The 13999-nt window shown below is 41.8% G+C and overlaps 1 protein-coding gene across 2 annotated transcripts; it reads left to right on the plus strand.

Moving 5' to 3' along the window:
- The first annotated feature begins 1007 nt into the window (after positions 1 to 1007).
- Positions 1008 to 13471, plus strand: LOC105905986 (eukaryotic peptide chain release factor subunit 1). 2 transcript variants are annotated; one of them, XM_012834074.3, is made up of 11 exons: positions 1008 to 1147; positions 1553 to 1660; positions 2745 to 2920; positions 10305 to 10444; positions 10708 to 10846; positions 11070 to 11260; positions 11358 to 11487; positions 11652 to 11825; positions 12050 to 12114; positions 12922 to 13069; positions 13242 to 13471. In XM_012834074.3, the coding sequence occupies exons 2-11, from the start codon at positions 1575 to 1577 to the stop codon at positions 13322 to 13324; spliced, it is 1332 nt and encodes a 443-aa protein (XP_012689528.1). In that variant the 5' UTR covers positions 1008 to 1147; positions 1553 to 1574; the 3' UTR covers positions 13325 to 13471. The 2 variants fall into 2 exon arrangements, with proteins under 2 accessions (XP_012689528.1, XP_031427704.1); XM_031571844.2 differs by having other exon boundaries at positions 1013 to 1088.
- Positions 13472 to 13999: the final 528 nt, after the last annotated feature.

Raw genomic sequence — 13999 nt, forward strand, 5'->3', positions numbered from 1 at the left:
GAACTTGGTCAATATTAGTCCCAGAACGGGTGCATATCCTATGGGTGGGGGGGACATTATTTCTACCATTGGAGAAAATCATGAATTTAGTCTTAGAATATATATATATATATATATATACTCAAATATTGATATAAGTTGTTTGTGAATGGAGATATATATATAGAGTTATTATTATGTATTATTTACACATTTGGAGTCCTGTTACTAATATAATATATACCTTTAAAATATATGATGTATAACTGTCTATTAAATACTGAGTGATTAACATGAGTGTCCTGTGTTTGGTTCACTGTCTCTGCATTTATGTATTATGAAGAATTCAGTAATGAGGAGTGGTAGATAATAAGACTCAGGATTTCAGCACAAGACGTACAGAATGTTTTCAGTAACATTTTCATCAACAGTAAACATTGCTGGGCAAGATCCTAGTGAGAAAGTGAGCAAAATGTCTTCCCAATTGGTGCCCTTCAAGCGATCAATGACTTTTGACCCCCAAAAAAAAGAAAAAGTAAGAAAGATGAAGGTCTCTGTCTCTGCCAGTTCCCCTCTGCCTGTGCACAGTGAGGGTCTGCCATGTCCTCCTCTCACTTGGGACATCAGCCTACCTAACCTTTCTTTCACAGTGCTCAACTAAATGCACCAGGAGAGACACTAGAAAGTCTAAGGCATTCTCCAAGAAGAAAATATCTACTTCTTTGTCTTAGTTTTAAAGCCTGAGTGGTATGTTTCAAAGTGTCATATTAACCAATATGAATGGGGTCAATATGTAACATAGATGGTTAATTGTTTCCTATTTCTTCAACATAGGGTCGGTTTGGTTATACAAAAAGCTGAAACTGCCGTATTTGTGAGGTCCTTGTCGCCGACCTTTGCTAAAAAACGAACTACATATTCCAGGATGCACTTCGTGAATATTCATTCGTAGTCCCGCCTACTCTGTCTTTGCCATCCAATGAAAAAGTGGTATATCCATTTCTGGGAAGTGATCTAAACCGGAATACTAACTTCACCCCACGTGAGCTAAACCGTACCACGCGCAGCAAGCCCGAACCGGCTCGGTAGGCAACGTCAGAGAATAGCAGGCAGGTACAAACAACAGAAGTGGTATTGGAGACGCAGTAAAGCAACTACCAAGGAGTCAGTAAGTGGTACATTTAATGGAGACATACTGACTTCCAAAGACATTTCATTACGAACACACGAAGCAAACTGTTAGTGAATTAGGTGGACTTTAGGGCCTGGGAAGGTTATTGTAATCGATCAAGCAGGGCTCTGTAGTTATTTCCAATCCAACCGCTGTAGAAGGGCCTTCTCGCAGTTAGCTTGCAAGATTTCAAGACAGTTTGTGTCCGATTATTATTGAACCAGGTTATTACATCATCATAAGGCGTGTACATAGGCGGTGTAAGGTTTAGTAACTATGTGACTTCGAATCGTACTCTTTTTGGCTATTGGCTCTCAGTTTCTCATGTATCTAGTTAGCGTGCCCGGTTTTTCTGCCTGCTATCCAGGTTGCTAGCTAACATAGCTAGCCATTCTGTTTTAGGTCCTGAAACGATTCAAGAAAGATGGCGGACGACCCCACCGCAGCAGACAGAAACGTGGAGATCTGGAAGATTAAGAAGTTGATCAAAAGTCTTGAAGCTGCCAGAGGGTAAGTGTCCTAAACCTTAGGATGGGTGGAGTAGTTGTGAAAGTGGATGGCTGCATGCTGTGATGTTGAACTGTGGTGGGTAACAGTAACAGCTGCTTAGCCTACACGTTACCTCAGGGGCGAAACCATATAAGTTGTAACTGTTAATACGCTGATTGAAGTAGATTTTAAGTTGTTAGCTAAGCCTGACTTGATGGCCGATGTCAAAGTATTGTTGTAATGTTAGCACCTTTCATATCTGCGGACCATGGTAATATCCGAACACCTGATACCATCCCAACATTTCAGCGCCTAGCTAACATTAGCTTGTGGCTAGTTTAACTTAACTGCTTCGCGCTTGACTTAGAAGAGTACTGCATGGCACAAGAAAGCTCGGAAACATTACCTTGCTCACTAGAATGAAGGTCGGACTTTGCTAACTCAGCCTTTGTAAGGTTTAGCACACCTTATGAACGTTGGTGAAACTGTTGACATGCCTTTCAGACCAACAAATATAACACCGGTGTTTAGCTAGCTAGATACACTGGCACGACGTCTACACTACACAAGAACCCCCAGAATACCGTTAGTGTAAGCTCACTACCCGTTTATTATCAAATAAATGGTGTACCATGCCAGTGGAGTATGATTTGTAATATGTCGCTTGTTTCTGTTGCTACCATGGTAGTCTGTCTCTTACCTACATCAGTCTATTTTCACTTGGTTCATGCTCAGTGGAGCAGGTTAGAATGTTTTCATGTTATTGATGTACAGTACACCTCAGGTACATTTTGACAGCAAAATGCAAACACCAACAGCAAAATGTTTGAATTCCGATATCAACGTACTGAGGGACTGCTCTCCTTGTGTGTTGTGTTGGATACAGGGATTATGTCTAAAGTGTAACTGGGAGTTATTGCTAGGTATCATCTTTGACACAATACTGTTCGGCACATCAATTTGCTCGTGCATTTGCCCCTTTGTAGAAAGTCACACCTGTTCAGTAGTCATCTGTTTTATTAAATCCACTTTGCTTTCTGAGTGTGCTGTGTGAATAAAGTTGTTCTCTTAACTGAATTGAGATATTGTTTATGCATCTTTATAGGAATGGCACGAGTATGATCTCTCTCATCATTCCTCCGAAGGACCAGATTTCTCGAGTGGCCAAGATGTTGGCTGATGAATTTGGCACAGCCTCCAATATCAAAAGCAGAGTCAACCGGCTCTCTGTGCTCGGAGCCATCACGTCTGTACAACAGAGACTCAAGCTCTACAACAAAGGTGAGTTTTTCTGTGTTTGTGAATGTGTGGGTGTGCATGTATTTATGCTTATATCCACATTTGCTTCTGTTGGCTCCCTTTATTGGTTGTGTGTGAAAGACTGCGTTTCATTTGTGGAACAAAGGATGACCTGTAGTGCTAATTCTAGCTGTATATACAGGCACAGATGTACAAATGATCCGTCTGTTCTGTAAAACTTCCAATAAATGTTGGGGTGTTTTATTTGCTTAATCACTTAATACACAGCCTTTATTTGAGAACCTGATAAAGATAAAGACCTCTGATCAGGGCTCCAGATGGACAATGAAATGGTTGCCAGTGTGCCTAAATTTGTAATTTTCCCAGTGAGTCTTCGCCACCTAGTCGCCAGTGCCAACTATCCCCCAGTTCCTTCTGCCTGTTGATACACTAACGTCATGATGTGACAGGGTTCAGCATTACCGCAGGTCCAATTGTGCGAAACTGAAAAAAGAAAGAAAAAGAATCGCAAGAACTCAAACTCAATTGACTTGCCTGGTCGAAAGGCATGTGCACTTATGGTGCAGTGCCAGAAAACGTTATATGGATATTAGCATTTGTTTTCAGCTAGCATCATTGTTTATGAAATATTTCAGTGGTAATCAGCCTACTAAAGCTAAACTGCAGCACGTCACCCATATTCTCCATCTCTCCATCGAAAGAAGTGAACGCATATGTAGGCTACTATTTCTCCGGCCACCAGAAGTTTGACAGAGGCCTGAAAACACAATGTGACTCAAAATTCTGTCGAACACATGCTAAGGTATGCTACAGTGAGCTAATCTAGTTAACCAGACCTAGACAACTTTTCTAGGTTTTCAAAAATGATCAGGCTTGCAACAACTTATTAAAAGCTCATTGGCAACTAGGCTACTGTAGTGTAGATTCTCACACCATCCACACCACATGCATAGTTTGTAAACAAGGCATATTACTCAAATTATAGGGACGTTTTGGACTCATGGCACCAAACTCATGTTCGTTTACTATGAGTTGTTAATATAATACTTTTTTTTATTTAGTTGTGTTGATAAGTTGAGCTGAAAGGTATTTGTTGATAACATCTGAAGGAAAACCTTGTTTTGTCTTGAGCTGACATATGATTTATTTTAAAAGACTATGTTGAGAAATTGGTGTCAATAAGGAATTTTCATTTATTTGATCATCTTTCAGTAATATTGTTGCCACTAAAATACCTTTATATGTCATAATTAGGTAATATTGTCCATCACCAGTGAAGGGGTGCCTTTATAGGTTGCCAGTTCAGTGCAGAGTGTTGTTGGCAGGCAAAGGGAAGCACAGACCAAACTATACTAAGTGTGTGATATATTTTACTTTACTTCACACTTGAGATGTAAATTATTAAAACTTTGATTTGGCTCCTAAATATGTTTGGTTTAGGAGCCAATGGATTCTATTTTTCATTGCGTGTGTCTTGAGCCCTGAACCTGCATTTATTTCACATGAAGCACCAATGCTATGCCAAGTCACAGCTGTATTGAGCTATATTGCCAGCAACAGAATACAAACCTATGCATTAGCTAGCTCGCTAATTACTCGCCATTCACCTATCTGCCAACTATTTAAGTAGACATGAAGATAGTTGTAACGCATTGGTGTAAGTATAGAGGAAACGAAGTTCACACCAGCTTTTAGCATAAATATGCATAATAGAGACTATTTATCTTTACACACTCGTAGTGTCGTAGTGACTGCTTTTCTGGTAAGTTGCTTCTGTCAGTGTTTCCTCCCGTCTAGCTCCTGATGTTAACCATGTTAGGTTTCTGTTGGTTAGAACACTCTCTACTCACCTCTGGGATTCAGCCTGTGGGTGGTTTTAAGCGCTGAACATTGCCAAGCAGCATTTCTCTGTTTTTCACAGTTTTCGGATGAACTGCATTAGCTGTCCTCACCCTCTCCCAATTGCTAACTTAGCCACGCTTGCAAGTAGCAATGGTAAGAGACGTGCCTAGCCCTTGTGGTTTTTATTTTCTCTCTCTCCTCCATCTGCAACATTGCATCGCTCTAGACCATGTCACAAATACTGGCCATGTCCTAATTCCTGTGGTTTTGCAATTAATCACAGGGACTTGTAACGCAGCATGTTTAAACTGCCTGGGTCTTGAACATGCTAAGGTGGTGTTGGCTAACCCATCAGCATGCCAGCATTGCCTTAGTATGGAGGACAACGCGTCATGCTCCTTAAAGGAAAATGCCCCATAGGGTTACTACCATTTGACAAGCTTTTGGCTGATATTCCACGTTCTATTAATGAAGAACGTGATTAATGAAGAATTTGACTGGCCCGTGCTACTTCCTCCTAGCCAGGTAGTTGTAGAGGGTGGAGATCCTCCCTTGGGTGAGGGGGAAGCTTCCTCGACTCCCCTCTCCCCATCATGACGATGACTCCATCTTCCTCTTAGCCCTCGATGAGGACATGCTGCGAGACATGGAGGAGACATGGCCTCATCCTCTGCTCTCCAGATAGCCAGCAAACCGCAGGCGGGTCCATTTTTTGGAAACCAAGAGGGAACAGCCACCGTCACAAAAAGCTGCAGCTGCTTCAGGCCCATGGTGCCAAAACCCCTGGTCCAGACAGCCCTTAGAGCTCCTGCTGTTACCAACATCCCTCCACCGCCTGGTCACTCTCAGACAATGGGTGTTTGCCAGAGATGAGTTCTCCACTACCCCCTCTCAGTTTTCTCGCACATAAAAACCTTCAAAAGGAGCTCGCCAATCACTCATGCGATGTCCGAAGCACAAACTATGCCCCTTCTACATCTGGTTTCAAGCCTCATAAGCCCAGCTAACCCAATGCAAGGTCTCAATGCAACAACCTTTCCCCTTGTCCCCCCCTGCCAGTTTATGCTCTAAATATAAGCCCAGATACTCTGGACACAGTGGCCAGCTCTTGCTGCCTTTGGCCACTAGAGTGCTATTGCATCGCAAAACAAATCAGGCCAACAGCTTCGTCTCTGGCATTCGTGTACAACCACTCTGGGTATCGGAAACTATACGCAGAGGTTCCAAACGACTCACGTTGTTCGGCTGGGCTTCATTGTAAATATCCAAAAGAGGGTGTTTGCCCTGAGAACGTAATGCGTTTTGTAGGAGCAGACATTAAAAATCCTGTCCTACAGCGCTTCCCTGACAGTCCAGACCTTCATTTCCTGTCTCCCGCTCTCTTCAGAAATGGACACAAAGTTTGTTTCCGTGCCTGTCTTCGCTTCCTCTGCTTCATGGCCTCTACGATTGCTGTGATTCCCCTCGGCATGCTGCACATGAGTGATTTTCAGAGATGGGTACTTACACTCCCCTCTGTGTCCCTCATGCAATGATCACCCTGCAAGATGAGTCTGGATTAAGCAGACCTGTGTGTCTGGCCTGTGCAACTGGCAGACTACTGATTTTCCCCACTGAGGGTGTCCTCATGGGCAAGGTAGTGACAACGGACGCATCACTGAGAGGTTGGGGAGCTGTTTTCGAAGGACAAACAGTGAACTGATCGTAGTCAACAGCCTAGAGTCTGTTTCACAAACTGTCTCGTTTGCGGTGCTTCTCTCTCTAAAACATTTCCTGTCCTATCTGAGGGGCCCTTGTGCTGGTGCTTACAGACCAGACAAACATTTTCAATAGGTTTCATTTTTATTTAGTCTTTCAGTTTGCTTTTAGAGTGTGTAAGTAGTTTTATTAGTATTTTGAAGAATTTACTGGTTTTAGTTTTAGTGTTACTTTTTGATTTTCAGATATTATGAAAAGCCTTGATTTTTATAGTAGCTGAAAAAAGGTAGGATTTAAGAATGCATGACCTCAAATATGATGAATTTCATTCTTCAAGAAGTCAAACAGAACAGCACAAAGTGTTCTAGCAACCACAGTGCAAATTAAGGGTGAAAACGAAGCTGATTTTACCTGCAGTTCTATTTGGTTTAGTTTGTGTGGCATTGTTCATTATAGGTTTCATTTAGTTTCCGTGTTTTTGAAAACTGAACTTTTTGTTGGAACTGTTTGAAGAAGGCAAAACCCATTCTATATTAAAGGGTTATCTAGCGCAGCGGTTCTCAAACTGGGGTCCGCGACGCCTTGCCTGGGGGTCCGCGAAAAAGTCTGGCTTCCAAAGTTTTTTTTTAATTTTTTTAATTTATTGCAATATGTATACAAAACATGTAGACTAATGGTACACGGTGTACCGATACTAGAAACGTTTTGAAAGGTATAAGTATAGTTACTTCATTAAAATAGCACGCAATCAGAGCGCACTCACTGTTCCGCTCCCTGTCAGGCTGCCTGCACGCATTGACTGCAAGGGCGGGGCTGCCCAACTCTCACACATGCAACAGACAGCCTTCACTCACAGCAAGTGATCTCAGGGGAGACATGGCCTCATGTGCAGGAGCTCTGGCTGACCGTCCTCGGCTTGTTTTAAAAAAATAAGTGAGATCTGGAAGTACTTCGGATACGAAGCAGACTGTGAAGGAAAGCCCATCGACACAGAGACCCGTCTGTAAAACATGCTTCAAAGCCACTCAGGCAAAGGGAGGTAACACGTCAAATATGGCTAAGGACCTCTCAGACAGACACCCCGAACTTTTCGAGAGTTCAAAGAATGACCGTTTAGCAAATGTGATTATAAACCTGAACACCCCCATAGTCACCCATATACAGCCTAACACGAGTAGCCTTAGCCTAGTTTAGCGACAAGCGATTTTCCCCATCACAGAATTTTGACTATGCGTAGTACAATGATCATAATGCAGTGTGGTTAACGTAACTAAACCGCACTTTTCACGCTAGTAATGTTAACTGCCATAATCTGCAAGTGATGCATTTAATCTTCCATCAGTACGGGTCATGTTTATCGTTGCAGAAGGCCCTTTTTTTTTAAAGATAGCTTAGCCGAAGGCATGTCTGATGGCCCTATTGCATGTAGCTATTCTCGTTTAAGACGTTGATCTAGCTTTCAATTTGGCTACATGAACGTAGCCCAGTTCATTGTCAAAATGAACCTCTAGAAAGAAAACGCTATACGTGTATAATCAATTCAGTGATGTCACCATGTTGTTTTCATTAGTATCTTGCTGGAGGCTAATACTAATATTAATGCCATTTGTTAAGTGTTCGTGACAACGCTAATACAGACAAGTGCTCATCACATCAGCCATAAAACAACTGCAGATATCTGGCTTCCAAAGGTTGCCATCGTTCAGTGACAACAAGACCGGGTCAATAAACTGCACTGGACAAACTATGTGCTGAGAGACAGGAACACCCTTCTCATTGATGATACAACACCACCACTGAAAAGAGTTTATTATATTTTTTGTACAGAGATTTGTACGGAGTGTCAGTCGGGGATACCAGTTTTTGATAACATTAGGTGGATATTTCATGTTTGTTAATGTCTTTGTTAAAAATAAATCTTCAGAATCATCTCCGTTGGAAAACCCTACAATCAGAGTTGTATTGGAAAACCCTACAATCTGCTTTGATAAAAAAATGTATTCCATCAATATTTGGTTTTTATGTAAGGTAAACATTATTTAGCTTATCAGCACATTTTCCCAAAGATAATTTACAAATCTATCCTACATACTGTCAAGTAATGCCAAATGTAATACAATGATTATCTAAAACTCTTGTAATATTAGTATCTACTATATGATTTTAGAGTAAAATAGTCCAAAAGCATAAAACATTACAAATGGCTATAAGCCTATATGGTTTAATTTGGGATGCGATTATGAGGGGGTCCTCGGAAAATGTTCTACCCTTTGAGGGGTCCCTGGCCCCAAAAAGTTTGAGAACCCCTGATCTAGCGTATGTAGTTATCCAGGTGCACATCCGTTGGCTGCTCATTTTCTAAGAGGTGTCCTGCCTTTCAGGCCGGCTTCCCGGTCTTTACTCCCACAATGGGCTCCCTCTCTGGTGCTGGATGCTCTCTGGTCACCTTTTTCAGCCCTTACACAAAGTGGATGTTAAATTCCTCCTAAAATGGCACTGCTTTTGGCTCTTTTTTTTAGTGAACTGTACACACTCGCAGTGACCCCTATGCACTTAGTTCACCACAAAATACCACAAATAATTCTAATTCTACGGTTGTGATGGCATCGCTTCAGCACATACTGAGCTAGCTTCTTTCCTCTGATGAAGTACGGAGATTGCACGTCTTCTGTCCAGTACGGGCTTTTTGTACTTATGGACAAGGGATTTCAATTTCGGATCAGCTGGCCGTTTGTTTGCTTTGCGCAGCCTGCACTGGCTCGGTCTTCATCAAAGCAGCATCTTTCATACTGGATTGGGCAGCCTCCGGCGAAATGAAAGGTTACCACAGGTGCTTGCCCACTACATGCAGTATGGCAATCTCTTGGGCATTATTTCATGGCTTAGACATAAAACAGATCTGTTTAGCTGCTGATTTGGCCTATTATGTTACATTCACATGCTTTTATCATTTGGATGTCAAAGCACCATTGTTTGCGCAGTGTGTTTTGCTATCAGGGCCTAGTGGCCAGTAGGCTTGGTGTTTGCCTACTGGATTTCACCGGTGTACACTAATGGTACATTAGCTCCCTTTTCCTTTTTGATTGAGAACTGCACTTACTGTTGGAGACTATATGTTGTCTGTCAGTCCAAACCATCAACTCTGGTCTTATTTAAACATAATTACGCAAGTAGGACTAAATTAAGTAGACTTGACATCCCCATTTTAATAATTCATATTCAATATACTTGACATATATAAACAATAATAATCACACTTTCTTTCTGTTTGAGTTGGGAATAAACATAAGCTAGTTATAGCAACAAAGTATCATTCATTGAGACTCTTTGCCTCCTTTTATTAAAGACTAGCATTGATTTTGACTGATTATAAAATTCTACCCAGCAATTATAAGAGGCAGAATTTTATTGGAGACCCAGTTATTATTGCAAGTTTTAAGGTACTTAAATATCACATCAATATATGGTTTTGCTGCAATACAAGAGGGAGTGCCACATAAGGAAGTACTGGCTGGGGTGGAACACTTGTATGCTGAAGGCTTTGTGCTCTAGGATGGCACAATAGTGCCAATGTCTAAAAATGTGGCAAAACATTATTATTATTATTATTATTATTATTATTGCGCATATTACCACTGTTCCCTCGTGACTAAGTTCAGAGAGTTCTAATCAAGCCTTTGTTAACTAAATATGGGGAACTTCCTCAGCAAGTGGTGCTCCCTTTGAGCTATTTTGTGTGTGGTGCGATCAAAACTGTTATGTGCCTAGAGTGCCTTTGTCATGGGGGAATGATGATAATGGCATATGAAGTCAGGTTCTTCAGTGTGGTGGTTCATTTCTGTCCTCCCATATTGTCTTTATGCAGTGCCACACAATGGCTTGGTGGTGTATTGTGGAACCATTGTGACAGAAGAGGGCAAAGAGAAAAAAGTCAACATCGACTTTGAGCCTTTCAAACCAATCAACACATCCTTGTATCTGTGCGATAACAAATTCCACACTGAGGTAAGAATCAGTCATTCAATCTTCCTTTTCAACAGTGTTAAATGGATTTTCGACTGAGACACATGTTTTTTTGGATACTGGTTATTGTTTATCTATAATTCACATAGTTGAAAATCCAAATATATTGTGCAGCATTTTCTTTCATACTGAACCAGATAGTGCCCTTGCAGTGTTTTGAAGGCAGCCTCTTTGCAAAGGGGAATAAATGGCTTGTTTTGTCATGCGAATCATGCTTAATCATTTTTTTGCTTTCTCTTCTCTAGGCTCTTACCGCCTTGCTGTCAGATGACAGTAAATTTGGCTTCATTGTGATTGATGGGAGTGGTGCACTCTTTGGGACTCTCCAGGGAAACACTAGAGAAGTGCTTCACAAGTTCACTGTGGACCTTCCCAAAAAGCATGGTAAAAAAGCCCTGCTTCACTCATGTCTCAACTTTATGGCATATAACTGCTTGCTTACTAACTATTTACACACACACACACATACTCGCATTTAGTGTCTCTTGCATGCATGCTTACTGTCTTGCCAACACATTCCACTTAACCACACACATACCCATCCACTGCTACAGTTATCCACCATGCGTTAAGCCATGTAGCACGTGTTCTGTCCTGTCTTATTCAGGTAGAGGAGGTCAGTCTGCCTTGCGTTTCGCCCGTCTGAGAATGGAGAAGAGGCACAACTACGTACGCAAAGTAGCCGAGACTGCGTGTCAGCTCTACGTTTCCAATGACAAGGTCAACGTCGCCGGCCTGGTGCTCGCCGGATCGGCGGACTTCAAGACGGAACTAAGCCAGTCGGACATGTTTGATCCGGTAGGTGGCGACGTGTGCTAACCTAAATATTTTATGTTAACTGACGAAATTTGAGCTGACTAACCTGGTAATTGGTTGCCTTGTGTTCTCCGGGTAGAGGTTACAAGCAAAGGTCCTGAAGCTGGTGGACATCTCGTACGGAGGAGAGAACGGTTTCAACCAGGCCATTGAGCTCTCTGCCGAGGTCTTGTCCAATGTCAAGTTCATACAGGAGAAGAAACTGATCGGTATGAAACATGTCTTAGAAACAAAAAGCTGAATTTATAGTCAGTATTTCTTCTCCTCAGCACTTAATCATTGACTGTGTTTCTGTGCTGTTTGCTGATGTTGCTTTCTATGGCGCTCTGGTATTGGTGGTGGTGTTGTTGATGGGAACTCTGTCCCTCTTCAGGAAGATACTTTGATGAGATCAGTCAGGACACGGGGAAGTACTGCTTTGGTGTGGAGGACACCCTGAAGGCTTTGGAAATGGGAGCCGCGGAGATCCTCGTAGTCTACGAGAACCTGGACACCATGCGTTACGTTCTGCGATGCCATGGTGCCGAAAGCACTGGAACAGAGAATGGTGCGAAAGCTGCCGCCGTAGGCCAGTTGTTACAGGGTTGGACAATCTATTACCAGAGGTAGCAGGGGTCAAGCAGACACAGATGTGTGTCTTAGCTATCAACTATGTATAGGCCCACCTCATAGCTATACTGACAAACTGAAAATGACTCTTATTGTATGTCGCACAACGATGGAAAAATGCTGGGAAAATAGCCTTATTCTGTCCTTTCTTCCTCTCCTTAGATGAGAAGACATTGTTTTTGACCCCAGAGCAAGAGAAGGACAAATCTCACTTCTCAGACAAAGAGGTACAAAACGCCACAAAGCACAACACTTGTGTCACATCTGTATACAGTGTTGCGCTGAACTTTTAACTCTTTTTGTCTTTCGCCCACTGAAAAGTTGAGAACACGATTTAAATATGTTATGCAACGGCAATGCCCCCCTATGGAGCAAGGGAAATGAAGTATGGCAGACTGAGTACAAGCAAATCCCACTCCTTCCTTCCTTGGATACCCATTAGTTAAATGAACTAGGAGTGTATGCTCTGTACACTGAAGGAGGGGGAAAAGGTCATGCGTTTTCATTTTCGCCTCATATTTATAGAAAAATCACCAAAGCATAAAGCAGCCCTTTTGTCTACAACTTACAAGCACTGTTTAACATCTCTCTTCAGGAATTCTGAAAGGGTCACCTCGCCTAACCCTCCAAATGTGTGGTATCAAATGTCCATGAAATGACAGTGAAATATTTTGTAGTGAAATTGCCAGCAGTTGGTGCTTTGAAAAGTTGGTGCTTTTTTATTACAGAGTTGTTGCAGAAGAACATAAAATTGTGCCGTTGCTATAGAATAGCCATGTGCCTTTTTTGGCATTTCTCACTAAAATGTTCTGACTTATAGAAAATACATCCAAAGAAAATAAATGCTGTTGGACAGTAAAGCCATTCTGTGTTGTGCACCCACCGAAATGGCACATGATTGTACATGAGTATCGTATAGCGACAGTTTAACCTTGTTTTTTTGCCTTTCCATGCCGAAACATAAGACAAAATGAATGTAAACTTCCTGCCTGTTGCAGTTAATCTGACATCTTTCCTGTGCATGTGGCACCCAGACAGGACAAGAGCACGAGCTGATTGAAAGCATGCCTCTGCTGGAGTGGTTTGCCAACAACTACAAGAGATTTGGAGCCACACTGGAGATAGTCACCGACAAGAGCCAAGAGGGGTCACAGTTTGTTAAAGGCTTTGGGGGGATCGGGGGTGAGGACATATTTGTGTTTCTCTTTTTTGCTGAAATGGAACTGTTGCATTTTAAACACTGGCAGTCACTCATAGGTTTTGCCTAATTTGCATTTCTCTGCTTTGTATTCTCTTTGTTTGGTGCACTAATGACAATGTTTGTTTTTCTTATTTGTTTTTCTTCTTACTTTAGGGCTATTGCGTTACCGGGTGGATTTCCAGGGAATGGATTACACGGGCGCAGATGATGAGTTCTTTGATTTGGATGACTACTAGGTAGTCTGGACTGAACCATGAAAGAGGGGAAAATACAAATGTAAGGCTTCATCCAGACCAGACCAATTGGGAGAAAAAGAACATGCGAGTCCTCAAGAAGAAGAACAGAGCAATGTGAAAAGTAAAAAAAAAAAAAAAAAAAAAAAAGAAGACAAACAGTATAACAGTACATATATGTTGTATCCCTGACAAAAAAAACCACACACATACACACACAAAAGTTATGAACTTTTGGATTTGGACCGAGTCTGGGTTTTGCTCCTTACCCCTCTCTGTGAAGGTATGAAGTGTCAGCAAGGCCTAGTAACCCCCCCCCCCACACACACACACACACACACACCTACACACCACACCCTTTTTCTCCAAGACACTGATGGACTTCATGCATTGGCTCGTATACAAATACTATTTTCTTTTTTATACCCTACCTTTTTTTTTTTTTTTTTTTTTAATTGCTTGCATCTGCTGCTGTTGCATTTCTTAGCTTATTTTTTAATTGTATTGATTTGTTTTTATTTTTGCTTTCATTTAATTTTTTTCCCCACTCCGTTCACTTACTGTTTGTGAGGATGATCGGAAATAACAGATGCTTAGCCACACAGCCACATAGGTGTCATCCTCCATCTAATTCCTTTTCCTCCCTCCCTTTTTCTTCCTTTTTTTCTTCTGTCACTG

Source organism: Clupea harengus, chromosome 8, assembly GCF_900700415.2.
Source record: "Clupea harengus chromosome 8, Ch_v2.0.2, whole genome shotgun sequence".
Classification (NCBI taxonomy): domain Eukaryota; kingdom Metazoa; phylum Chordata; class Actinopteri; order Clupeiformes; family Clupeidae; genus Clupea; species Clupea harengus.